General features: G+C 44.8%; 1 protein-coding gene and 1 non-coding gene across 2 annotated transcripts; one reads left to right on the top strand and one right to left on the bottom strand.

Annotated features, from left to right (window-relative positions):
- Positions 1 to 130: 130 nt before the first annotated feature.
- Positions 131 to 21,504, bottom strand: LOC135897424 (uncharacterized). Its single transcript, XM_065426037.1, has 5 exons — positions 21,417 to 21,504; positions 21,155 to 21,217; positions 17,908 to 18,214; positions 852 to 998; positions 131 to 482 (listed from the first exon to the last, which is right to left on the bottom strand). Exons 2-5 carry the CDS (start codon positions 21,187 to 21,189, stop codon positions 246 to 248), a joined length of 726 nt encoding a protein of 241 aa, XP_065282109.1. The 5' UTR covers positions 21,190 to 21,217; positions 21,417 to 21,504; the 3' UTR covers positions 131 to 245.
- Positions 11,734 to 11,817, top strand: TRNAL-CAG (transfer RNA leucine (anticodon CAG)). Its single transcript has one exon. It is a non-coding gene; the product is annotated as a tRNA-Leu (tRNA).
- Positions 21,505 to 25,144: the final 3,640 nt, after the last annotated feature.

Raw genomic sequence — 25,144 nt, forward strand, 5'->3', positions numbered from 1 at the left:
TACGACCGTTGTACTTGCTATAACATTTTTGTTTTATAAAGTCAGGCACGTGGAAACATTTGTGATCCACTTACCTGATGCCACTTTTTACTAGCACTATGCTTGATAGAAAAAAATGTCGGTATATTCCTTTGTAGAAAGCTTCTTTTTATTCATTTTGATAGCCACGCAAAGTTGGTTTGGCTTTCTCTAGTAATTCGAATCGAATGGACCTCGAGGTTCCTGTGGCTGTTTTCTGAAGACGTTCAGTTTGGTTCTTCGTGGTGGCATGGCTGCTTCTTTGAAATATACCTCACATCGAGGTGAGGTAGAGCACTCATCACATGCACTGCAAAGGCTTTCCATGAGGCTTCTCTAATTAGTCTGAACAACTGTGCCTGGTTGCGATTAACAAAGTTGTCAATCATAGCGAGCAGCATCCAGTTCAGGAATACAGTCATGCCTTTTGCAGACATGAGGCTGAGTCCCTCCATTTTCATTACCTGCAAAGAAATAATTTTAGCTTATATACAAACTTGCTAACAAGTTTTGTTGCCCCCCAACTTCCTGTTGTGCAAAGAGATGCAACCATGCATTATATCACTTGCATTGAACACCCGTGAGCAATATGAAAGGGAACGCCAAATCTTTTCCTCAAGCAAAAATTGCTAGCATGATGTGGTCATGCACGTCGACACGATTATGTGCCAAGTATACAACTTTACCTTTGAACAGGCAGCCTTGTGGGACATGTTTGGCATAGATGCTGAGCCATTGTGGCCTCTTGAATGTAAATTGAGTGTTCCATGCAGTATTGCTCACAAGACTACATCTAATGAATTATGTTTTCTAGTATTCCAAAACAAACTGACCTCGAGCGTCTCCAGTTTTGGATGGCTACTGCAGATGGCAATCTCTGTGTAGATTTGCAGGCATTGCAGACGTGCCTTGAACTTCCCCTTCGTGATGACCTGTGGTCGCAGTGCAGTGTATTTGCCAGTTACATTTAGGTCTTGCACCTGTGTACGAGAGAGTGGCATTGCCAGGATTTTTTTGCAGGTGAGGTTTTTCAGCATTCCATTTGCATCTGAAGCATACAAATGGCAACAGGGAGCAACAGGAACTCTGAAACGCTCTTTATGCCAGTACCACAAGCATGGGAATGTTGATTTTTATGGCACCATGTAAAATTCTGCTACCCCTTTAATTTATGGAGCACCTACAGCTTCACATGTTAGTTACCAGATGTTTTCTATTAAAATTCCACTTGCCATTTATTTTCACACGAATGTGTCTATGCTAGTTAAGTTTTGCTGTAGTGGTGTTTCATTCTTTTTTTTTATCGATTTCAGCTCTTGGACATGTTAGAATGTAGGCATTGACTACCATTAGTAATAAAGAAATGTGTTGTGAAGAGTGAACGAAAAGTAAACATTTTTATTCTGTGGAATTTCATTCTAGTAATACAGTGGTTGGGCTGATGAGAGGCATGGCCAAATTTGTTGCTTTTGGTCCATGGGTAAGGCAAGAGGAGTCTAACATCCAGGGCATAAGAAAAGGAATAAGACGCCAAAAACGAGCCTTTTTGCGTAGGGTTGACTACACTAAGGGGGATGCCTCGACTGAGCCCTACTGCCCTCTTCTACGCCCACATAGCCGTTTGGCTACTTGTTTGACGATCACATGGAAGTGGCAGCTGCAGGGAGTACCGCAACAACAGCATCTTCCCTGTGTGGTATGGTAAGTTCATGTACAGAGCTATGCAATTTGTAATGGTTTGGTATGCACTGTTTTAAGAAAGCATCAGAATGCGGCCATAATTGGTTGCTAACATGGACGTTGAATTCAGCACCCAATATACACTATACAATTGTTACATATATGCATGAGAATCATGGTAGAGGTGTGTTCAATGTGTAGTCACCGTGTTAACTAGACATCACTCAGCATCAACTTAATCTGTTCATAGGACACACCAAGATGGCAACACCCATAAACCGAAAGTAAAATTACCGGGCATCCTGCTTTTATGCTGAAATCTTTAGATGGCAACCGAAGTCTGCAGCAGCTTTCTGATACACACGTGCCTTCATATGATTATACGCCAGCTTGTATCATTGCTGAGCATGAATTTATAAGACTTGTCAAACTTTCTTGTCCAGCCCAAATGCAGTTTGCGTTCCACGCATGCACAGTGGCTTCAACACTATTTCTTTGGGGCCCCAAACGTTTGGGGCCTCTATTCTAAAACTCGCTAATATTCAAAGAAATGTGTGTGGCTATTTGCACATGAGTACCAGATTTCTTTCAATGATTACTATGTAAAAGTTTACCTGTCATTTTGGCAGCCTCTGTGATATGCCTAGATAGGGTGAGATATGCTGCTGCTGCAACCACTATTTACTCTTTCCTGGTTCAAACTTGCTGTAGTAAATTATCCAAAGATAATAACTTAAGGTAAGCTGGGTATTTAGAGTCTCGCATATAGCCATTATGGAAGGAAACCAGCAAATTGCTAGTTGTATTGGATTCATGGTTACAAACTTGACTTGGCACTAACTCAAGGGACGAAGAAAGGGGCACACCACACAGGCTAATTTATGACTTGTGTGAATATACTTATTGTGTTTTACCAATACAGTGAAACCTCATAGACCTATGTACAGTGAATTATGCTTTATATCCAACATCCAAAACTTGATGATATTCACGCAAAATAAATCCCTCAAAATGAACACGTTTCATATATTGAACTCTTAAGCGCCTACAACCTGCGTATAAAAATAACCACATAAGCTTTTGTTTTTGTGCATATGCTTTCTGAGCAAGTTTCAGCACATAACCAGGTAGGGCACGAAATGACACATAACCTGATAGAGCTATAGATTGCATCAAGTTGCTGTACTACTTGCAGGTGTTAGTGTGAGAATGAGGCAGCCATGAAATGTTCCAATACTGCTGTGTGCAGGATTGTTCTGTTATGTATAATAAGCTCAACAAAGATTTTCATAAACGTACATTATACCTGGGATGGGGTATATCAAATTACTTAACATTTTGAGCTATTTTTAAAGCACGATCCACTTTGTTACAACTCGGTATGGCAGTTATGTGTTGCTCACATGCCATAACTAGAAATTGGAACTTTAGGTAAAATGGCAATTTTTTTCTTACATTCTTATTATTCCAAGTTAACACATAAGCACAAACTATGGGTCTAGGAACATTTTAGTAGCACCTTTATCATGCTTATCAATGCCTATTTCAATGCTGTTGTCTATATTGTATTTTCAGAGCCTAAAACTGCCTTTTTCCGTGTTTTTCATAGCCTCATTTTGCTTATAACCTGGTGGAAAACTTGGCTGAAGATAGTCAATTATTATCACAGTCTGCTGGTGTCATCATCATCAGCAGCAGCAGCCTATTTTATGACCACTACAGGACGAAGGCCTCTCACTGCGATCTCCAATTACCCCTGTCCTGCACCAACCGATTCCAACTAGCACATGCAAATTTCCTAATTTCGTCACACCACCTAGTCTTCTGCCATCCTCTACTGTGCTTCCCTTTCCTTAGTACCCATTCTGTCACCTTAATAGTCCAATGGTTATCTAATCTACACATTACATGACCTGCCCAGCACCATTTTTTTCTCTTAATGCCAATTAGAATATTGTCTATACCTGTTTGCTCTTTGATCCAAACCGCTCTCTTTCTGTCTCTCAAGGTTATGCCTAGCATTCTTTGTTCTATCACTCTTTCTGCAGTCCTTAACTTGTTCTCAAGCTTCTTTGTCAGTCTCCACGTCTCTGCTCCATATGTGCACCGGTAAAATGTACTGATTATACACCTTCCTTTTCAATGGTAACGGTAAGATTCCAGTCAGCAGCTTACAATGTCTGCCGTGTGCGATCCAACCCATTTTTATTCTTCTATGAATTTCCTTCTCATGATTTCCTTCTCGTGAATTGACCTACATAAACATGCTCCTTCACAGATTGCCCGGTTGTTCATCATTATCTTTGTCTTCTGCATATTAATTTTCAACCCAACTCTCTCTGTTAAGGTCCTCAGTCATTTGTTTTAACTCATCTGCAGTGTTACTGAATAGAACAATGTCATCGGTAAACAGAAGGTTGCTGAGGTATTCGCCGTCGATCCTTACTCCTAAGCCTTCCCAGTTTAATAGCTTGAATACTTCTTCCAAGCATACAGTGAATAGCATTGGAGAGATTGTGTCTCCTTGTTTGACCCCTCTTTTTATAGCTATTTTCCTGGTTTTCTTGTGGGGAATTAAGATAGCTGTGGAATCTCTGTAGATATTTCCCGAGGTATTTACGTAAGCGGTCTGTACTCCTTCATTACGCAGTGCCTTTATGACTGCTGGTATCTCTACTGAATCAAATGCCTTTTCGTAATCTATGAAAGCCATATAGAGAGGCTGATTGTACTCTGCGGATTTCTCGATTACCTGATTGATGACATGGATGTGATCCATTGTAGAATATCCCTTCCTGAAAACTGCCTGTTCCCTTGGTTGACTGAAGTCCAGTGTGGCCCTTACTATATTGGAGGTTATTTTGGTGAATATTTTATATGATACTGTGGGAGTAAGCTAATGGGCCTATAATTTTTCAATTCTTTAACGTCTCCCTTTTTTGTCAATTAGTATAATGTTTGCATTCTTCAAGCTTTCTGGGACCGTTGCAGTTGATAGACACTTTGTAAATAGAGCCGCTAGCTCTCCAAGTATTATGTCTCCTCCATCTTTTATTAAATATGCTGTTATTCCATCTTGTCCTACTGCTTTTCCCCGTTTCATGTCTTGCAAGGCCCTTCTGACCTCATCGCTTGTTATAGTAGGAATTTATGCATCCTTTTCATTAATGTTTCGAATGGAGTTCTCCTGAGTCCTCTGGTGTACTGTACAGGTTGGTATAAAATTCTTCCGCTGCTTTTACTATACCTTTGAGATTGCTGATGATATTACCCTGCTTATCTTTCAGTGTATACATCTTGGGTTGTCCTATGCCAGTTTCCTTTTCACTGATTTCAGGTTGTGTCCATGCTGGTGTAAAGGCTGTTATTACTAGCTTCACAACAGACTAGATGAGAAGGGCTCAGACTGCTCTACGCAACGATACACTTGAACGTGACTTAGCATTCTTGTGTGCTTCATGTTTTTAGGCAACATGAGTGGTTCTCCAGTGCAACTCTTACCCAGAATGTGGTGCGACTCATTCTAGATGTTCAGGAAAGGTTCACCAGCAACCCCAATGGAGCTGTTGCTTACAAAGTTCGAAACCTCAATCCGTGTTGTACAAAATCCTGGGTTTTTGGTAGTTAAAGAACTGGCAACAATTTTGACTAAACATCCTACAAATCCCGATGGCGTTAGATTATTGAACAGTCTGAAGTACAAGTATGTGCTGCTAACTTATTGCATGATGAACATTCCTTTTCTGAATACTTAGTAACATAGGCGGAGAGTTTTCATTATTCCGAAGGGGGGAACCAGCTTTCCGGACCATATATATTAGAAGATTTCTTGCACTCGAAGAAACTGCGTGTAACCACAAAGAATTGAATGCTGAAGTGACGGTGTTATATGACTTTATACAAGGCCTCATAGGAGGAGGCAGTTAAATTTCACAGCCTGAATCCTGTCGGTGGTGTAATAGTGCTTCGTATAATTGTTGCGTACTTGGTTATCACTAATACTGCTTCGCCTTTCCGGTGAAACTGCAGTGTCTCTCTCCCTAGTTCGTTTTTCTTTAAAGCGAAAGGTTTACTGGCCGCGAACTTGCGATTTCGCCATGGCGGTGCTCCGAGGAGGCACACGACGTCACAACATGCGCCTCGCCGCGGATATTTCACTCTCGCTCCCTAGTCACTATTGCGCATGCACTAGTAGCACCAAGTCACAGGTGTTCCGCCGCTGGGCAGCGTCGCGCCTTTCCGCCCCCGCCGTTTGGTATGACGTCACACCGCGTTCCTCGTCGTTGCGCTCGCCTTCGCTGGCTTCGCCAGCTGCGTCGCATGCCTGATAACATGTCGGAGGCTTGAAAAGGAGAGCTCGCGTGCGCCGCAACCACAGTTGAGGCGGCAGTATGGACGGCGACAATTCTGATAAGCAGGAGGAGGCCTGGAATCGACATCGGAACGAGATGAAGAGGAAACGAATCGCCCAGGAAACATACGAACAGCACGCCGAACGACTGGCTAAACGCCGCATAGCTAGACAACCAGACTAACCTGGACTTGCAATCAAGATTAACCAAGGCTAACCATGCTATGCCTTAGTTTTCGCTATGTATGTCCTGGCATAGCCGAGCTAAGCCAATGCCAATTTTTTCTGTGAGTCCGAGTACGAGCGCTGTGGCCCATGACTGCTGTTCATTCTGATTTCGAGTGAACCTGGCGGGGCCTCGTTTCGGTTACTGAGTGAATTATATGATGTTCCACAACTATCATGCACCAAGGCTTTTTTAAAAAAAGAGTATTTGTGTTACTTGAAGAAAACCTACTGCATATTGTTTCCAGTACAGTGGAGTAGCTGCCAGTAATTATTTTGTTACTGAGATTTAATTCGGTAATTGCAATTAATTATCTAACTAGAGAAGTACTGTCCTAATTTTTAAAGTATCAATGAGGCATTTGTAGGCACCCCCAAATGACATCTAATTGCAGTGTTTTGAGCAACGCACTAATCGCATGCTAATTTTTTCGGACTGGTAAAGAAACCCCACGAAATATGAAAAATATCACGTTACTGTGCTCCCACCCACATCGTAAAGCAGCACCCTCAAATAAGCTGATTGAAAGCAATTGAATTGCCTGTCGCAAACCCGAAGAGACAGCGCATCACTTTGATAATGGTGCGGAAGGAGCACCAACAGCAGGTTTCACGGCTTAGCAGCTATTCCTTCCTCTCATTTCTACATCACATTTATTATCCGTCTCTCAAGGCCGACTGATCACATTGGTAGCAAAAGCCCCTTGATAATTCGGCTGAAGCATCGTTCTGACCACGCATGAAATGCGAAAAGCAATGGAATAGGCATAGCATGTTACAAAATCTGAGCATTGTTTGCACTGCATCGAAACAGTGGGCACGAAGCTATATTTCGCGCCAGAAACTTGCTTCGATCGGACCAAAGCCAAATTAATGTGACCGTTTTATTTCAGGTTCATGACCATTTTATTTCAGGTTTCAGGTTTTTTTAACAGGTTCATGTCAGAAAATAAAAGCGAAATAAACAGACCTGGAAGTGGCCGTGTAGAGAGAATTCTACGGCAGACATCCATTATCCTTGCCTTGAACTAATCTGATGTCCATCTCGATCATGTAAGCACACTCTTTCACATAACCCCAAACAAAGAAATCGAGGGGAGAGAGGTCAGGTGACCTACCCAGCCTATTTACAGGCCCGTGCCTTCCAATTTATTGCGCATAAAAAGACGCATCAACTAGTTTCGTGCTCGGCTGCTGCTGTGTGCTGGTGCTCCATCTTGCTGATACCACAGAAGTGGAAGACGTTACAGCGGTACTTTGCTGAGAAACTCATCCACCACTCCTTCAAGGATTTCGTTCATGTAATGCTGTCCAGTTCAGTGTGTGATCAAAGAAGATGGAACCGATTATATCTCCAGCATAAATTCCGAATCACACAGTGAGCGACCACTGGTACTGGTGCCGATTGTGCTTAACCCAGTGTAGATTGGAGTCCCTACAATGGTGTGCATTATGCAAACTTACCAAGGCATTTCTGCGAAAATTGGCTTCATCTGTGCACATGATAATGCCCAAAAAGTCCGGTGACACATCGGCTTTTGTGAGACCGAACTCGAGAATTCTAGACGATTCCGCAGGTCCCTTTCGTCCAAGCGTTGGTGCTAGTTGATGTGATACGGATGAAAGACCGTCATTTGGAATCCTCCAAACTGATGAGTTGGAAATTGGTGCCTGGGTGGCCACGTCCCGCACTCTAGCTTGAGGGTTCGAATCCATAAATGCTAGAACATCTGTGCGTAGGCTAGAACTCAGCGATGGAGTCCTCCGCCGCTGTTTTTTTTTTTCTTTTATTATAGGGTTTTATGTGCCAAAACCAGTTTCTGATTATGAGGCACGCTGTAGTGGAGGACTCCGGAAATTTCGACCACCTGGGATTCTTTAACGTGCACCTAAATCTAAGTACACAGTTTTTTTCGCATTTCGCCCCCATTGAAATGTGGCCGCCGTGGCCGGTATACGATCCCGCGACCTCATGCTCAGCAGCCCAACACCATAGCCACTGAGCAACCACAGCGAGTCTCCACCGCTGTTTCTTGAAGCTGCCGGTTCTTCTCAGGTTTTCATAATTACTATGATATGATATGATAGTCAATGCATTTGGTCTACCGCCACACTTCGATGTCTGATATGTATATTTGCGGCCTTCCTCTTGTTGCCATTTCCAGATCCCAAGGCAAGGATCATGTTTACCTTCTGCTCATTAGAGAAAGACTTGGCAAATGGGAAGAAACAAAACGCACCTTTAAACCTTTGCACTGATCTGGTCAATTTGTTTTTGTGGTGATATGTCTTGTGGAAAAAAAAATATTAGTGCACTTTATCAACGCTAAGACAACAGCTATCGCAGCTTGTTTCCAACTAATGCCAAACGCGACATGTTACTTCGGCCGGGGCGCGGCATATAAGGAACTAGCTCAATCACGATGTTTGCTTTATTTCGTTCTGGATAACTCAGAGGGAGCCTGTTCGAGGGCGCTGCTTTATGATGCAGGTGGGAACACAGTCATTTGGTATTTTTCATTTTTCGTAGGGTTTATTTATCAGTCAGAAAAAAATTAGTACACAATTAGTATGTTGCTGAAAATACCGCAGTTGGATGTCCCTTGGCTTTCCCTTCAAATGCCTCATTGACGCTTTGATAATTAGGATGCTACGTCTTGAGTTAGATCATTAATTACAATTACCTAATTAAATCTCAGTAACAAAAATTACTGGCAGCTACTCCACTGTACTGTAAACAATATGTGCTAGGTTTTGATTGAGTAACACATTGCTGTTTTTTAAACTTGGTACATTATAGTTAATTGGGACGCCCTGTATTTATTTATGCCCTTTGCATGCAAGTGACGATGCTTCCATGCCTAATAAATGTTGTAAATTATTAGAAATCATTTTTTTTGTCATGAGTCGTTACCATTGATTACTGGAAAGGGAAGCAATACTGAGACGCACAACATTCACGTGCATTTCACACGTCATTCATGAAAGACTCTGCCGATGAGGTAACTAAGTCTATAGGTTTTTTTCATGGTCAAAAAAGCATGCAAAGCAATTTCAAACGTGGTGAACATGCAGCATCATATTCATTCTCTAGTCGTAGGCTATCCTCATCTTTAGAAGGACTTTTTAATATGCTACCTCCATCTCTTTCCAAAGTATAATAAAATTTATCCTGTGTGTACATTTAAATATATTGTGTATGTGCATGCTGTTTACAGTGGCAATTTAAAGCAATGTTGAAGTGAGAAAATACGGATGAGGCAGCCGCCACTAGTGCTTCTAATGCCCATGTCCTCCTATTGTCACAATTTGCAGAAATGAAACCGAAGTATCAATTAAAAGCCGTGCATGTCCGCGCGCTCGATGATGCAGTAAGGTATGAGCCCCAGTAAAATTTCAAGTGAGAAGGTCGAGGAAATTCAAAAGAAACCTCAAATTATGTGGGTGATAAAGCTCTCGTAATGACACTTTAAGTGTGTGTGTGTGTGCGCGCGCGCGCCAAAACCAGTTTCTGATTATGAGGCACGCTGTATTGCAGGACTCCGGGGGTTTCGCAGGGGCATCGCCCCGGGGGAGGGCTCAGCGCCCCCCCCCCCCCGGAAAAATTTGGAGGGGGCTCGTGCCCCGGAGCCCCCCCGTAGTCGGCGCCTATGATAAGTTTTGCAGGTGAAAAAAAAAAAAAAACTCACTACATCAAACCATCAGGAGACGGTGCTCGTTTGCCGCTGCTTTCATAACCTTTCTCGTATTGTCACACTACATTTCAGACGGCTCTTGTAACTTTTACTGGTGTTTTACGTACCGAAACTACGATATGATTATGCGGCAAGCCGTAGTGGGGGGGACTCCGGAAATTTCGACCACCTGGGGATGTTTGACTCGTACCCAGTGCACGAGACCTGGGCGTTTTTTTTTTTTCATTTCGCCCCCATCGAAATGCGGCCGCCGCGGCCGGGATTCGATCTCGCGACCCACAACACCTTAGCAGATAAGCCAACGCGGCGGGGTACACGACATGCTTAATTCCTCTTTATCAAGAAAATAAATTGAATTTAGCGAAACTGGGGTTTCGTGGGCTACGTTCATTAGACAACAATAATTTACCCTGAGATATACAGCAAAAGTTCTTATTAAGTGAGCACATGAATGCCTAAAGGACAGCATCTGGTGCCTAAATATGCCTTAAGGACAGTATCTGGTGCCCACATATGCCTTAAATAGCACTTTTAGTGCTTGTTATAGGCGCCTAAAACAGCTTTTCTTATCCCCCCCCCCCGTTTTTTTTCTTTAGCGTCTAAAAAACCAGTATCTAGCCATAACGCTGCAAACTTGATCTTTCTCACTATTTTTCTTGTGCCACGTTGTTCGGAAATGTGGCCATCTTAGGTTAAAAATGAACATTACGAAAAGCATTGCGGATACATTTTACGGTATCGAAGGCAGATAAAAACTTCAAAAGAACCAATACAACCACCCCATCCGCAGTTTATGCGACGCTAGCTCGGTAGTTTGTCCCCAGATGGCGGCACGTACCCGTACACAGATATCTGCCCAGTTGTCGATTTAGTAATCACCATAGAGGTAATCACTGGCCTCCTTGAAACTCTTGGGTTCAGCCAGTGTGCACACTGTAGTTCATGCAAACTATTCTAGCACACTGTAGTTCAGCCAGAGCAGGGGGAAAGTAAACATGTCCGCAATAGAGATCAGTAAAAGGCGATTGGAGAATTGGTGGAAGAAAAGTAAGGAAACCACAAACAACAGAGACGTACAAAAACAAAGTCCACAATAGGGGTTGAGAAACTTTCGTTATAGGAATTCATCGTGTTTTTTTTCTTTTCATTTTTTTTCTTTTTTAACATAGGTAGGACATTAGGCAATAAAATAACAAGAACTTGGTGGCGCAACCCACCGCCCTGTTCCAAAGGGGACGCTCATAACATCTATCCACTCATCCATAAAAGCCATAGAGTTCCTACAAAAAGTAATTTTTGTAGAAAACTCTATGATAAAAGCTTAGTACATACATGGAGGAAGGCCGCGTAGCCACGGGGGGATAACCAAGAGTGTGTCCCCCTCCCCGGCGTAAAACGGCCTGCGACAACACCCGCTTGCCCCCTCCCCTCTTCTCCAGTTATTCTAGGGATCGACCATAGTACTAGCCGCGGCAAATATTGTTGGCTACGCCACTGCCTCTACGGATAACGAGAATGGCATAATTTGTGATGTAGACGGCAAATGTAGATTTAACATGCATGAGATTTAAGACGCTCAGGAAAGTGTCATGTTTGCGCACTGCGGTAGGTGAGGGTGTGTACCTTGTTTTGAACAGCGCTGCAGCTCGACCGTTTTCTTGCAGACGGATTCGCAAAGAGAGAATTTTTCGAAAGCGGCAATACTTGAGAGCTGCTTTACCAGCGTATATACTGCAAGGTGTTTTAGCGGAGAAACGGAGCGTTGTCAGGATGGCCGAGCGGTCCAAGGCGCTGCGTTCAGGTCGCAGTCCGGTCTTCCGGGCGTGGGTTCGAATCCCACTTCTGACATGTTTCTTTTGCCGCCGCGCCTACTTTTTTTTTAACTGATGCGTATACTGCGGAGCTTCTCGAGAAGAAAGCTCAGGTCTTCGCCACAGAGGTTAATAAAATGAGAAACGATTTTGTTATTGCGTGCACGAACCCGCGTACAAATGCTCGGATCGCTGCCGGTTGCGGGGTGTTACGTTTCGCCTATGACGCGCGGTGTAGCCGGCGCGGATTCAACGGACGCCGGGGCTTCGTTCAAAGCGGCGGACATTTTGGCCCGTTCGGAGCGGCCGCGACGCATCCCCGCCGAGCGCGTCCCGGCATGTTTCAGTGCCACGTGTCTTCGTGTGTGCGTGTGTGTGTGTGTGCCCACGCTTGTCAAAGCGCGGCAGCTGGGGAGAGGAGCTCCCCCAGTGTGAAGCGAGGAGGTCTGGCCGGCCCGGCTGATGCGTCACCTCGTAGTCTCTACATGTCTCTCAGTCCGTCCGTGCCTCGCTGTCACGTGGTGTCATCTCGTGACCTTCCTTCTTGCCCGCGACGCCAAGAGTATAAGAGCAGCTGCCCCCGGACGCCAGGAGAGAGGCTCCGATTTCTTCTGTTGAGTAACGTGCTCTCCCGTCTCTCCACTTCGGTCGACCTGACCGGCCGCTCTTTTGCGATGCTAGAATAAACAAGTTGTTCTGTTAGCAGTCGACTCATGCTTTGCCGGGACCTTCGGATGCTTCCAGTGTGCCCCAGGCCGCCAGGCCAACGCTACCCTTGGGGCTTGCGACCCATTTGCAACAACGGGCGCCAGCGGTCCGATTGCAATAACGGGTGTCAGCACTGAGGTTCCAACAGGGGTCAGTGGTGTATTTGTTGCTGCGCTTTTAGCTACACGTGCACCCGACGCTACCGGTGATGAGCGACAGCCGAAGAACCATATGAAGCCATGGAAGAAAGTATATGCGCACGAATAGTGTCTTTAGTTGGACATTTCTCCTTGCTTTTAAAGCACCTTCTTGAGAAGTGAAAATGGAAATAGAGCAGAAGCCTGCAATCACAGTGGCGTACCAACTATTTCTCGCGCGTGTGTGTGTGTGTGTGTAGGGGGGGCGCAAACAGCAAACGATCTAATCTCTCTCTCTCTCTCTCTCTCTCTCTCTCTCTCTCTCTCTATATATATATATATATATATATATATATATATATATATATATATATATATATATATATATATTCTGTATTACTATTACAATAAGTGAAAGAGCCTGGAAATACGTCTGTCAGTTATATTTAACCCTTTAACTGGTAGCTCAACAAATTTTGTTGACCTAACAAAACATCTGCAAAAGCGAGCCAAATCTAAATATTAGTCTGCCTCTCAATTTATCTCCTTTCATGTTCTTGATCAACAGTGGCATACACAAAAATGTCAGTCGGGAGCAGCAGATGTTTTGATGAAAAACTGGAGGACTTCGCATTCTCTTTGCGCACATGGTGGTCGTTCTCTTTGTTTTTTTGTTTTTTTTTTCACCAATGCGATTTTTTGTTTTTTTGTTAAGCAAGCTGTTCTTTTTTTATCCCCATAGTAGTGCATCTCAAGAACACGCATTGACCTTGCCAAAGCAAGTATCAAACACCAGTTTTTGACCATACATTGACCTTCAACCAGCTGGTCAACAATATTTTTCACCTACTGTATCTCGCTTAGTTTTTAGACAATCTCCTCAATACTCCAGCTGGTGTGTATTTGAAAAATATAATGAAGAAATAAAGCAATGAATATGTTCTAGGCCAAGCTTTTCTTATCTTGCCAGTTAAAGAGTTGATAAATGGTTGATAATTGTTAAAGGGTTAAAGGGTTGCCACTTAAAGGGTTTATATATATATATATATATGACTGTCCCGTTTGAAACCTTGCCGGCATGTAATGCTTTGGAGCACTTCTTGTCGGGAATTTTTTTAAAAAGCCAGTAATTCATCAACAAATATGTTACTTCGCCATAAAGTTTACCATGGTGTCCTCCGTACCTCTAGGCCCCCCACCACCACTACAACTCAGTTTCCGCTAGATTCGATATCGGTTGAGTTCAAAGTTCCTTTAAGGCAACGGGATAAATTCTCTGTTCGCAAGACACATTCATAAAACTCCAGATCGCTTGCATGCATAATTTACTGCAAATGCCATAATTAGACCCTTGTCTTCGAAGTTTACCTGCATATTACCCATAACGCGCCCTTTATTTTCGCCAGTTGTAAACACAATGTCTTCTTTAGTTCACCGATGATATCGCTGAAACCCAGTCGGAACGTGTTATGACTACTGAAAATAAGGAGAAAAAAAAAACGACGGCTCAGTAATTATTTGGAACGCTTCTAACTGGACCAGGAACGTAAACATTTTGTCGCACATTGCAGTTACCATATCCCCCGTTCGCTTTCCACAAAATATAGGCCTGTTGTAATTTACAGCTATGTCGGGACACTGGGAAGCATAACTGATAGCCGCCGTATCACACGCTCTAAGACTTGAATGAGAAACATTTTACAAGGGCGGTGTTTGATCCAACCATACTAAACTTTGCACAGATAGTTTCCATAGCGTACCACCAATTTTCGCTAAGTATAGGCTTGGTGGCGTTTATAGTTCTGCCAGGGCAGCGGGCTCAATTCTCTCCCGCTCGTTAGACACGTTCAAACGCTCTAGAGTGCTTGCATACGTAATTTATTGCGAAAGCCCCAATTACCCATGTATTTTGAACTTCACCTACACTTCACCAATTAAATTGTGCTTACAGTCATCAAACATAACGAATCTGCCTCCTTTATTTCAGTGAGGGCACCAGGCGAAACTAATATATCACGCATGAAAAAGTAAAAAGAAATAGATGACGGTTCAATAATTATTCTTAAGGCTTCTAAATAAGCCAGAAACGTTAACACTACGCGACACATTGCACTTAAAATGCCGCCTATTCCTTCAAAGTACAAAATATCTGAAACGCAGAGTTCTTTTGGGATATTCGGAAACCTAGCTAATAGCAGCAGCGTTATACTTTCGAACACCTGCTTACAATTTTTTCTAATGCTGTATTTGATCAACACACATTTACCATCGCGCATAAAACTGGCGTATTGTTCCCCTTATGTTCGCAAAATGTGACCGCATTTGTAGTTGTAATTATGCCAGCGTGGCTTTCTAAGTTTTACACCGCTTGTAAAACAGACTAATAAAGCTATGGATCACTTGTACATGTATTCTACTGGAAAATGTACATTTAACCCACCCATTTGGAACATTGGCTACAAAAAGGCAATACCATTCCCCTAATTTCCCCCAAATAGAAACAAGATCCCTAGTTCAGCTCACCGAGGACACCGGTGAAACAAACTACGAATCTCGTATGGTGCACGAAAACACATGGAAAAAGGGGAGTTTAGTAATTATCTGCAACACTTGCATCTAAAGCAGGATAGTGAAAATTTTGCAACGCATTGCGCTTAAAATTCTCTCAATTTTCACGGAATGTCAACCGTCTGTTGTACTGTTGTTCTAGGAATCTGGGATACATTTAGATTAGCGGCAGTATGACACTGTGGAACGCTTCATTCAGTGATTTTCTACAAAGGCTGTAATGAACCTACATAGAATAAAATATATATCGCTCGTCACTCAGAACATAGCTTCGTATTTCGAGTAAATATAAACACCATGTCCCGAATATTTTACCGAGGATACCAGGGGAAAACAACTAAATGCCAAGTATATGGCGCATAAAAATTGGGAGAAAGCGACTACTCAGGAACTGTTTTCAGAGCACATAGCAACCTACACAGTGCGAATTTTCGGTACACTTCACCAAAAAGTGGCCCTCATTTTTTCGAAATACGAAGTACCTGCGGAAGTATTCTGTAAGAGTCCACCTAGTGGACATGTCTATTTCGTCTGCTGTTGAAGTTCTGGTTAGCTATGGTGCCTGGCTGCAGTGAATGCGCAGTCAAGCTCAGCCAATCAAAGCTTCAGCAGCAGACGAAATGGACATGTCCACTAGGTGGACTCTTACAGAATACCTAACTTGCTGCTTTTTTCTCCTGCCGGAAAACAAGTAATAGTGTAGCTCTTATTTAGAAACCGCCTGAAAATGAGATCGTCAGTCAAAAGTGACTCATGCCTTAGAAAAAAAAATCATATCAGTGTTCTATTGGTATTGAAATGGGTCTGCACGTTCGACCGAGGTCATTTTCACGAGCATATCTACGATAAGTCGTGCTTACACAGTGAAATACGGCAGTTACACCTGTAAGAGGTTTGATTAGATTGTTGATTTTGGTAAGATACCGAGACTGCTACGCTACGTAGGCTATCTCAGACAGATATTAAACAGTTCCTGCATTTGATAATTCAATGATTTCATGCCGTAAGGCACACCAGTCGGGCGCGGCTGACCATAATGCGTTATTTGGACCTCCCCTTCTCCCGCAGGTTAAATGTACCAGGCTGATTGTGTTTTCGAATACGGATATAGCGGTCCCAAAGAACTGGGCATGGTGCAAGTTACGCTAGCTGACATATATTAGGGCGTAAACTGCCCAGCGTCAGGCGTTCTCCGTAACGCGAGTGTGTATGGCCAATCCCGCGCGTTGTCCGCTACAGGGCCTCCCGAGAAGGCACGAAAGGCAATCCTCGCCGTCCAAGCAGGGGATGCGTAGTAAAGGAAAGCATTACTTATGTGGTCACTCTGTTAAGAAAGAAAATTTAGCTTCAGCTGTAGTTTTCTTGGACTGTCCAGCGTGCAGCCGAAAGTGCCCGCTTTCAAAAGTGAGGGGAAGGGGGCAAATAACATACTTTGTCCCCCACCCACTTTTGAAAGCGGAGGGGCAAGTGCCACCCCCCCCCCCCCCCCCTGTATATACACCTATGTGCAAACACGAGTAATTGGAATTCACAGCTTCGATCCGCGTGACGCGTGCTGTGCTCTAAATAGCGCTTGAGCCACGCGACAAAAGGCTAGTGTAGTTATTAAAATTAGCGAATCGTTAAACCTACTTTGCAGCACAGGTGCAGTAAAAAGTCTCTTGTGTGCAGTGGCGTAGCTAGGGGGTGGAACACCAGGCACGTGCCCCCCCCTCCCCCCCCGAAATTTGTGTTTTTATACGGTGCATGCCCAGCCCCCGACCTCTCACATCACCTTCTCCGTCCCCGGTCAAGCGGGTGCGCCCCCCCCCCTTCTCGAAAAAAATGTCTGGCTGCGCCACTGTTTGTGTGCAAAGCATTTTAAACGTAGTCGTTTATTGTTCTAGCTTTTAGTGCTGCTTGTGGTATTTAGCTAGGTTTACAGGCCCTTTGCGTTATGCGCCAGAAGGCGAGGCCATGTGACAGCATCATTCGCAGCTAGGGTTATTCTATTATTTTACGAAATGTTCGATGCCCGAATAATTTGTTAATTGCGCCAGCTATGGGTAAAATATCACCGACAACTTCTCCGGTCAAAGTAACGTAATCCTTGTGAAATTTAAGACGGACTAGCTGGACCGCGTCATTAAAAGCGTGCGGCATCGATTAGATATGATGTCGTCGCGAAGAAGTATAGTGAAGCAGCAAATAAGCGCCCCCACCTATTCCTCGGCCCCTTTGATTTAGGGGAATGCAGAGAAAGAAGAAAAAAAAAGCAAGGTGGGTGAAGGTAGTGGGTATCGTAATAGAGAGACTGAGAAAGGGGGTGATGGTGTATAAAACAAATGCGACTGCCACCTTCACGAGCCGAAAGACCCATCCTCCATAGTTGTGGTGGCGGGAGTAATGTCATTTCATCCACAACGCTGTGCTAAGCGTGTAGTTCTACTCCGGGAATTTGATGCAATAAATATATGCGCAGCGTGGACCGGGATATGTTCCAGGTGCTTTTTGTCGTTATTACCACCTAGTGGGATGACGCCCAACTGAACGTTGACAACCATCTGTAACTACACATGGCTTGTACTGACGGCGGAAGGTAACAGTGCTGGGCGAGCGCTGATGGAATGCTGATCGCCTCTATAACGCGCACGCATGTGCACCGTCTCACGCCTGATGGCCACGGGGTTCGATCTGTCTTTTGCAGCAACGGCTACGCGGACCGAACTGCTTGCCTGCAGCGGGATGTGGACGAGCAGGTGTTTGTCCGTGCGCAGGACTCGGGCCGGGTCGTCCGGCCGGAGCCGAAAGCGGTCTAGGCCCAGCAACTTGGCGCCACGCAATTCGGCGTCCGGCGCCTCGAGCAGAGGCAAGGGCACTGAGTGCAGCGAGCTCGCCGCATCCGAGGACAGCAACTTGACGAGCTTCTCCGCGATCGCCTCACCCACGTTGCCGCCAGGGCCCTCGTTCAGTCGCCAGCCGCCCGGCCGACGGGCACTCGAGCAAGCGGGTCTCGCCGCCGACTTTCGCTCGAGGCCGCGCCTGCGTTGAAGAGCTCGTACTTGTGTAACTCGTTCAGAGGTTGCGGAGGGTGGGGCGGGAAGGGGCGATGAACTAGGGCGACAGGCTTCTCTCAACAGTGCGCAGTAATTCGAAGGCCACGAGCGGGCGACGTGGGCGTCCCGTGGGCGGATCGTGCCTACATGCAGAGCAAACTACGTGAAACGTGCGGGCTGGCTGTCCAAGCGACGGTGCTTCATTCACTCCCTGCAATGCTGCGCGAATTATCGAACTTGCTTTGCCTCAAACTCGCGCCATCTTGGAGGAGTATGCCGGCGGGCCTTTATGATCACATGCGTGGGTCTACTGGAACGACCGCGCAGTGAAACGCGTGTGCATGCTTCTTTCGGAAGTTGCTGTGCATAAGGGACAAATCTGATTGTGACGTTCGATGTCAGGGCTCAATACCAGCGTACGCTTGGTCATGTGCAGCACCGAATTTTGTGTGATGATCTATGTTCATTATACCCACAAGCCTGGTCCAGCTGATCCAGATATGGGTATCATAGCTTGTGGATGGAGATAGCGACAGTGAGTGCAGTTGCACAATTCCTCACAACGCAGGAATTAACGCAGATCGTGGTTTTGGTTTCACTTGCCAAAACCACGATCCGAGTATGAGGCACACCGGCTGCAGCGGCAGAGATCGAACCGGCGCCCTAGAGCTAAGCAGCGCAATGTCATACCCACTGGGCTATACCGCGGCGAATGCCGTCGTGGTCTTAGAGAAAAAAAAAACAGAAAAACAAAAAGCAGAGCCTTCCTGAGCTTTGAGCGGCATATAAATGTATTTCCGCAGTTGGGTCCTCGCTATTTTTTTTTTTAAACTAGGCGATATCTCATTTTCCCCCTTAATGGGACGAACATTTACGCAGACTTAGTTATTGTTCCTGATCGATCTATACATGTGATAAAAAGTTCACGCAGCAACTCCACTGGAGTTGTCTAAGTATGCGTAAGCATTGCGCCACTTGCTAATCTCCACGCAGCTCGGGGTCATTATCAATCTTATCAAACTTGATCCAACCAATATAAACAATTATCGACCCGTATGGTCGTTATCAACCTTATCGGACTTTATCCGACCCTTATTAACCATTATCGGTCGTTATCAATCTTATCGCAATAGATCCGATCCTTATCAACCTTATCAGACTTAATCCGACCCTTATAGGTCCTTAGCAACCTTATCAGAATTGCTCAGATCATTGTAAGTCGTTATAGCTCTTTAGCACCTTATACGTACGCGCGCCGAACCATTATCAACCGCGATAACTACTCATCACTTCTTATCATCCTTATGAACTCATTGACTGCTTATCTATCAGTGTTGCGCGACGCCAAGCGCATGAGCCCTCAGAGGTCGGTGGCATTTTGGTCGGTGGAGGAACACCCCGACTGGAGGCGCATCCCGCGACCACCGAAACGCACTGGGGATGTGGCGCGTTTGTCATTAGATTTCGTAGAATCTCAGTTTTTCTTATGTCTACAATGCTCCAAGTCGGCTCTACATGTAGTTCTAGAGATGGCTTTTGTTCCACCATCACCAAATCTTTCAACAAAGCCTTTATAAAAACGGTTCTCTTTTATTCCACCACCACCAAATCTTTCAACAAAGCCTTTATAAGAACGGTTCTCCTTTGACATTTGTGTTGTACCGCCGGTACAACATATTCATATGGTTAATATATATTAACCTTTTGCAAGCATGGGTGTTTAGCCCAGTGGGTAAGACACTTGGCTTCTGGGCGTAGGGGGGTAGGTTGGAAACTCGCCACCGCCAACGTTTTTCCTTTCGAATTTACTTTGTTTTGTACATTAATTTCTTTGTAGCGATTCGTATTACGTGACGGACGGACGGGTTTCTTCGTTGGGTAGGCAAATCAATGCTTACACGCCTAAAAACAGTCACGTCATTTTGGTACCCATAATCAACTTGTGTTGGTGAATGAAATTCCGAACCTCCCGGTGCGAGTTTCGGTTGTGCTGACGCTGGCGGCAGCTCTTCGATAGACCGTAAGCTCAACGTCAATGTCAAAGTCGTCCAGGCTTGTACACGACTTGTAAGGGAGTTTGTGACATCAGTTATCCACTTCCCGCTGCATGCAGTCTTGAAATAATCAAACTACTCTTTTATGTTGTTTATCTTCGACAGAGAACAGGAAACAAGCCGCGCTATAGATTAATCAGACTGACTGAGCATGCACAGCTTCTTCAGAAAAGTGCGGCAGAGTGCTGTTCTGACGTGCACACATCAGAGGGCGCCATGATGACATATTGAAGATAGCCCTTGATCCGCCGTGGTTGCGCAGTGGCTATGGTGCTGGGTTGCTAAGCACGGGGTTGCGAGATCGAATCCCGGCCACGGCGGCCGCATTCCGATTGGGGGCGAAATGCGAAAACCTCCGTCTACTTAAATTTAGGTGCACGTTAAAGAACCCTGAGTAGTCCAAATTTCCGGAGTCCCCCACAACGGCGTGCCTCATAATCACATCGCCGTTTTGGCACGTAAAACCACACACTTTAATTTAACTTTTAAGATAGCACTTGGAGTAGAAAAAGACTGCAATTGTACGAAAGTACCTATATATATATAGCTGCAGAATGCAAAGGCAGAATATGCTATAAAGCCCCTCCATCATCGCTCCACCGCTGCTTTGGTCAGCGGAAATATGTATGGAGGGGCTTAAATTAAGAACATGCAACAGAAGAAAGAAGAGAAAAAGCGTTCACAGGTCCGAGTCGCAAATTCGTGGAACATTTACGACAACCGGAAATAGACCGTGTATTTAAATTACAAAAAAAGAGTACATATGTGGACAGAAGTTTGTTGCAAATCAAAAGCCTTGCAGTGTTGCTTTCGAATGAGCAGTGTTGCTCCACTTTCATTTGAGGTACCGGGATTGTACTTTCGTTACTTACCTGAGCTGAACGGCTCCTGATTTCAGCCCGGCCATGCACGGATGTGTTGGCAGTAACAGTCGCCTGTGAGTTGACAGAAGAGAAAGCAAGCGGTGTTGCTCGGGTATACACGAAGTTCGACGCAGTATCGGCGTTCATGAAACCTATTGTAAGCGCACACACTGATTAGAAACGGCGCAGTGCTACACTGATTAGAATTGGCTACGACGCACAACATTAGGATCAAAGCGCTATGTGCTGTTAAAGTGCTGCAGTTTCTTACACGTATTCATTGTTTGCTGTCGCTGCTTTTCTCTCTTCGTCTTTCACAAGTTGTCAGTCAACGCAAAACCACCCAACTAATGGCCGACACGCCGTAGTGGGTTCAGCCATACCATTGGGCACCGAACCAAGCGAAGCCAAGCGAGATAGTAGACCCACATTTCTGCGTGTCATATTTTTACACGGCACAACAGCTTTTCGAACACGGTGCTGGCCTAAAGCATGGTGTATTGCATTATGCGGTCCGAATTTCAGAATTTGGGGTCTCTGTGATATATTGGTCCTGGTGATATTATTATTAAATTCTCGCCAGAAAAGAGCGGCTATGCGTAACTGAGCGCCGTTAACTGTTTCTGCCACACGGCTAGAAATTACGAAGTGATACAAAAATAGCGAGAATAGATCACGGAGGGCGAGCATGGAATTTCAGCAGTTTGTGGGGCACAGGAGAAGTTATGTTGATGGGCGGGGAAAAAAAAGAAAGGAAGGGAGAAATACTGTAATTTACGATTGCTCCTCCAGAGCGCAACCTTTGAAATATATGCTGCATCACCAACATTTATATATCAGAGACACATACTGATGTTTGCCAGTCTACTTTGGCGCCCGCGGGTACTATATACCGTGCAATTTCAGTTTGTGTATACGTTTTAAGTTTAATTGCAAACTTTTTTCTTCTTTGAAACGTACTTCTATCACATATCGAATGAGCGAGCCTGAAGGAACCGAGGGGCTATATTTTAGCAACGACCGTATGATGCAAACAGAACAATGAAACCAAGGGAATAATAGAGCAAATTAACTCTTCAATTCATTACATATTAAGCTTAAATTTGTGGTATTCTTCATATCCCTAATAAATAAAGAAATCGAAGTTAGACGATGGACAACTTTTCCGCCGGTGGGAACCGAATCTACAACTACTGCACGATTCGTGAAGTGCGCTATCAGTTGAGCTACTACGACGGCTGAACCGCTGTCCACTTTCCTGGGTAGACGATTACGTACATGTATTGTCTAGCCAAGGGAGTGTTAGCCAGCGCCACCCACAACTGCGGATGTTTAATATCCAATAAACTGCAGACATCAAGTAATACATCGCGTCATGCAATACGTGACGTGTGGGTTCGGCTCCCATCGGTGGCAAAGTTGTCTGTTGCCTACATCGAGCATGTGGCTACCCACTAGGGGATTGATCTTTCTTTCTTTCTTTCTTTCTTTCTTTCTTTCTTTCTTTCTTTCTTTCTTTCTTTCTTTCTTTCTTTCTTTCTTTCTTTCTATTTATTTATTAGAAGCACGAAGTTTATCGCAAACTTAAAGCTCATGCACGAATTATATAATTTATTATAGTGTTTAAAAACGGTTCAGTTCCCCACTGCTTTCCTTAACTCCGTTGTCAGTTGACTTGTTATGTTTATCATGGGTCTAGTGCCGTTCCGTTGCTGTCGAAACAAAGATGTGCTGGTGCTGCTAAATAATTGCACTTCACTGTCAGGAATAAGTGATCTTTTACTGATGCAGCTCCGTGCAAACAGACACGTTTTTAATCATCGCAGCTCAGACGATCGGCTTTAGCGCCACAGTGCACTATCGATGCATGCGCAACAGCGTGCCTGCATGTCCTCTTCGCCCGCCGCTCCATGCGTAGGAGGAGGTGCGCGTTGAGGCACCCTAATGCATAAGACAGTACTGCTTGGGCCCGGTGGACGGGAACGCGTACGAATGAATGAACGCTACAAAACATGGGTTCTTGCGGTCGTGCCCGCTATCGCTGCGCTTGACCGACTTCATATCGGCACATCACACATCTGCGAGGCAGCAGTGCAGTACAGGTAACCCCCCCAAAAGTAAGACAGTCACGATGCCCACAACCTTTCCATTTCTTATTCACCTGTCTTTTCCCCTGTCGTTTCCACTATGAGAGACTTCTGGCACAGGGGATGCTAGACTCTCGAAGTCGTAATGTGGCACCCTCCGAGAACACGTACGTATACGTGTTATATTTGTTTTGAAGAACGCTTTCGCTCTATGTCATCTTACGACACATCTTCTTGATATGGGATGTTGGCATATGATAATTAATGTACAACTTCATAGCGGCGAAATGTCCAGAATAGAACCTCTGAACGGTCTTGTTACTCTCCGCTGTAGCTCAGGAGTTAAGGCGCTGTTCAGCTCAGAGTCATCGGTTCATTTCCGGGCCACGGCGACCCTATTCCTACAGCGGCGGCCATGTGCTGATATTTCTGTGCGCGCCGAGTGATTCCTTATAGTCGACGTTAATCCAACCGCTGGTCTGGGACTTCGGCTTCTCTCACATGCAGTGGCGTAGCTTTAAGACGTTAGACCCAGTAAAAAATAGAAAAGTCTTTTGGGGGTGAAATTATCATTTACATGCTTTCGGGCGCCATTACTTTTTCTTGTAAGTGTTTTATTCCTGGCTGATAGCTTCCTGCTTAACTGCAATACTTTGTTGTTCCTAAATGACGAAAGCCTTTATAAGGATGCGCAATACGAAAAGGAGTCTGAGAAAAGTAAAACAATCACAATGACTTCCGTGGATTCTTGCTCATTTCTTCCTTTTCTTTGCTGTTCCTTCTTTACTTTTTTGTCATTACTTGCATCTTTATAGTTGTTGTTGTCGCTTCTTCTTATTCTTATTCTTCTTGGAGTCGTAAACGTTGTGCCGGAACGCAAAAAATGCCAAATTCGGGCGATAAAGATCAGGCCATAAATAGTATTTTAGTTCCAAACAGTCGATAGAATTTGGCCTTCTCATTGAAATGCAATAAATTTCATTCTAATTAGTTTGGTGGTCGTCTAACGAGAGCATTTATGTTTCACGCTTCACAGATTTTTTTTTTCTTTTACTCGCTTGGGTTGCCCAGCGGCATAACGTCAGTAGGAAACTAAATATAAGCATGCAAGCCCGTTTCATAGGGATACTGCAACCGTGGCTTATACCTTGGGCTGTCCGTGATCCATCGTTCAAAGTCATAGATAATCGGCGGAAAGATCAGTTGCTTAGGGTTCATGCAGAACGGGAGCGCGCGAGACCTAACCTTCCGCGACGCCACCTATTCTGGTCGTGACCATCCCAGCGAGAATCGGGACCCTCCCTCCACATATAACGAGATCATAAAGCACTTTTATCTAGACCGCAGAATATACAGCACACCTCACAATAAGCTCGCCAGGCCTCAAGCCCTGACGTTCAGAATGCTTCAAACAAACACGTACCCCACGCACAACAGACTACATTACTACATGCCTGACCTATACAAAACATCATATTGCGAAAATTGCCATAGCACACTAGACGTACATCACTTGCTCTGGCCGTGCGGTCGGACCCACGCAAACAAGGATCAAGACTCCGCCAGCCTACAAGACGCATTACGCAGCACGGACCTGGCGGAGCAGCTCTGGGCCGTCCAGCGAGCCCACGATGCGGCCAGGGAGTTACAACTCCCGGTCCCAACGTGGGAGTAGCCCGCTCTATGGGACCTTGCGCCCCGTAGCTCGCAGGACCTTTCTATAAAGTTACTCCATCCATCCATCCATGCAGAACGCACCCTGAAGTGACGTCACGAAGCTAGATCTGTGCCGACAAAAATTCAGGGGAAATTTTATTTCTCATGCGCCTGTCTCGGCGCCTTACGTTCTTTTTTTCTTTTTTGTTCCGAAGGTATAGCGGAAGTGATCATATCGTAAAAAATAGGGCTGGTG

This window comes from Dermacentor albipictus, chromosome 1 (genome assembly GCF_038994185.2).
Source record: "Dermacentor albipictus isolate Rhodes 1998 colony chromosome 1, USDA_Dalb.pri_finalv2, whole genome shotgun sequence".
NCBI lineage: Eukaryota > Metazoa > Arthropoda > Arachnida > Ixodida > Ixodidae > Dermacentor > Dermacentor albipictus.

What these genes read in the sequence shown, in the direction of transcription:
- LOC135897424 (XM_065426037.1), bottom strand. Translation starts at nt 21,189, where the DNA reads ATGGCCGGGCTGAAATCAGGAGCCGTTCAGCTCAG. An exon ending in TCAGGAGCCGTTCAGCTCAG is followed by an intron (nt 18,215 to 21,154) that starts GTAAGTAACGAA and finishes TCTTCAACGCAG; the next exon opens with GCGCGGCCTCGAGCGAAAGT. An exon ending in CAAAACTGGAGACGCTCGAG is followed by an intron (nt 483 to 851) that starts GTCAGTTTGTTT and finishes ATTTCTTTGCAG; the next exon opens with GTAATGAAAATGGAGGGACT.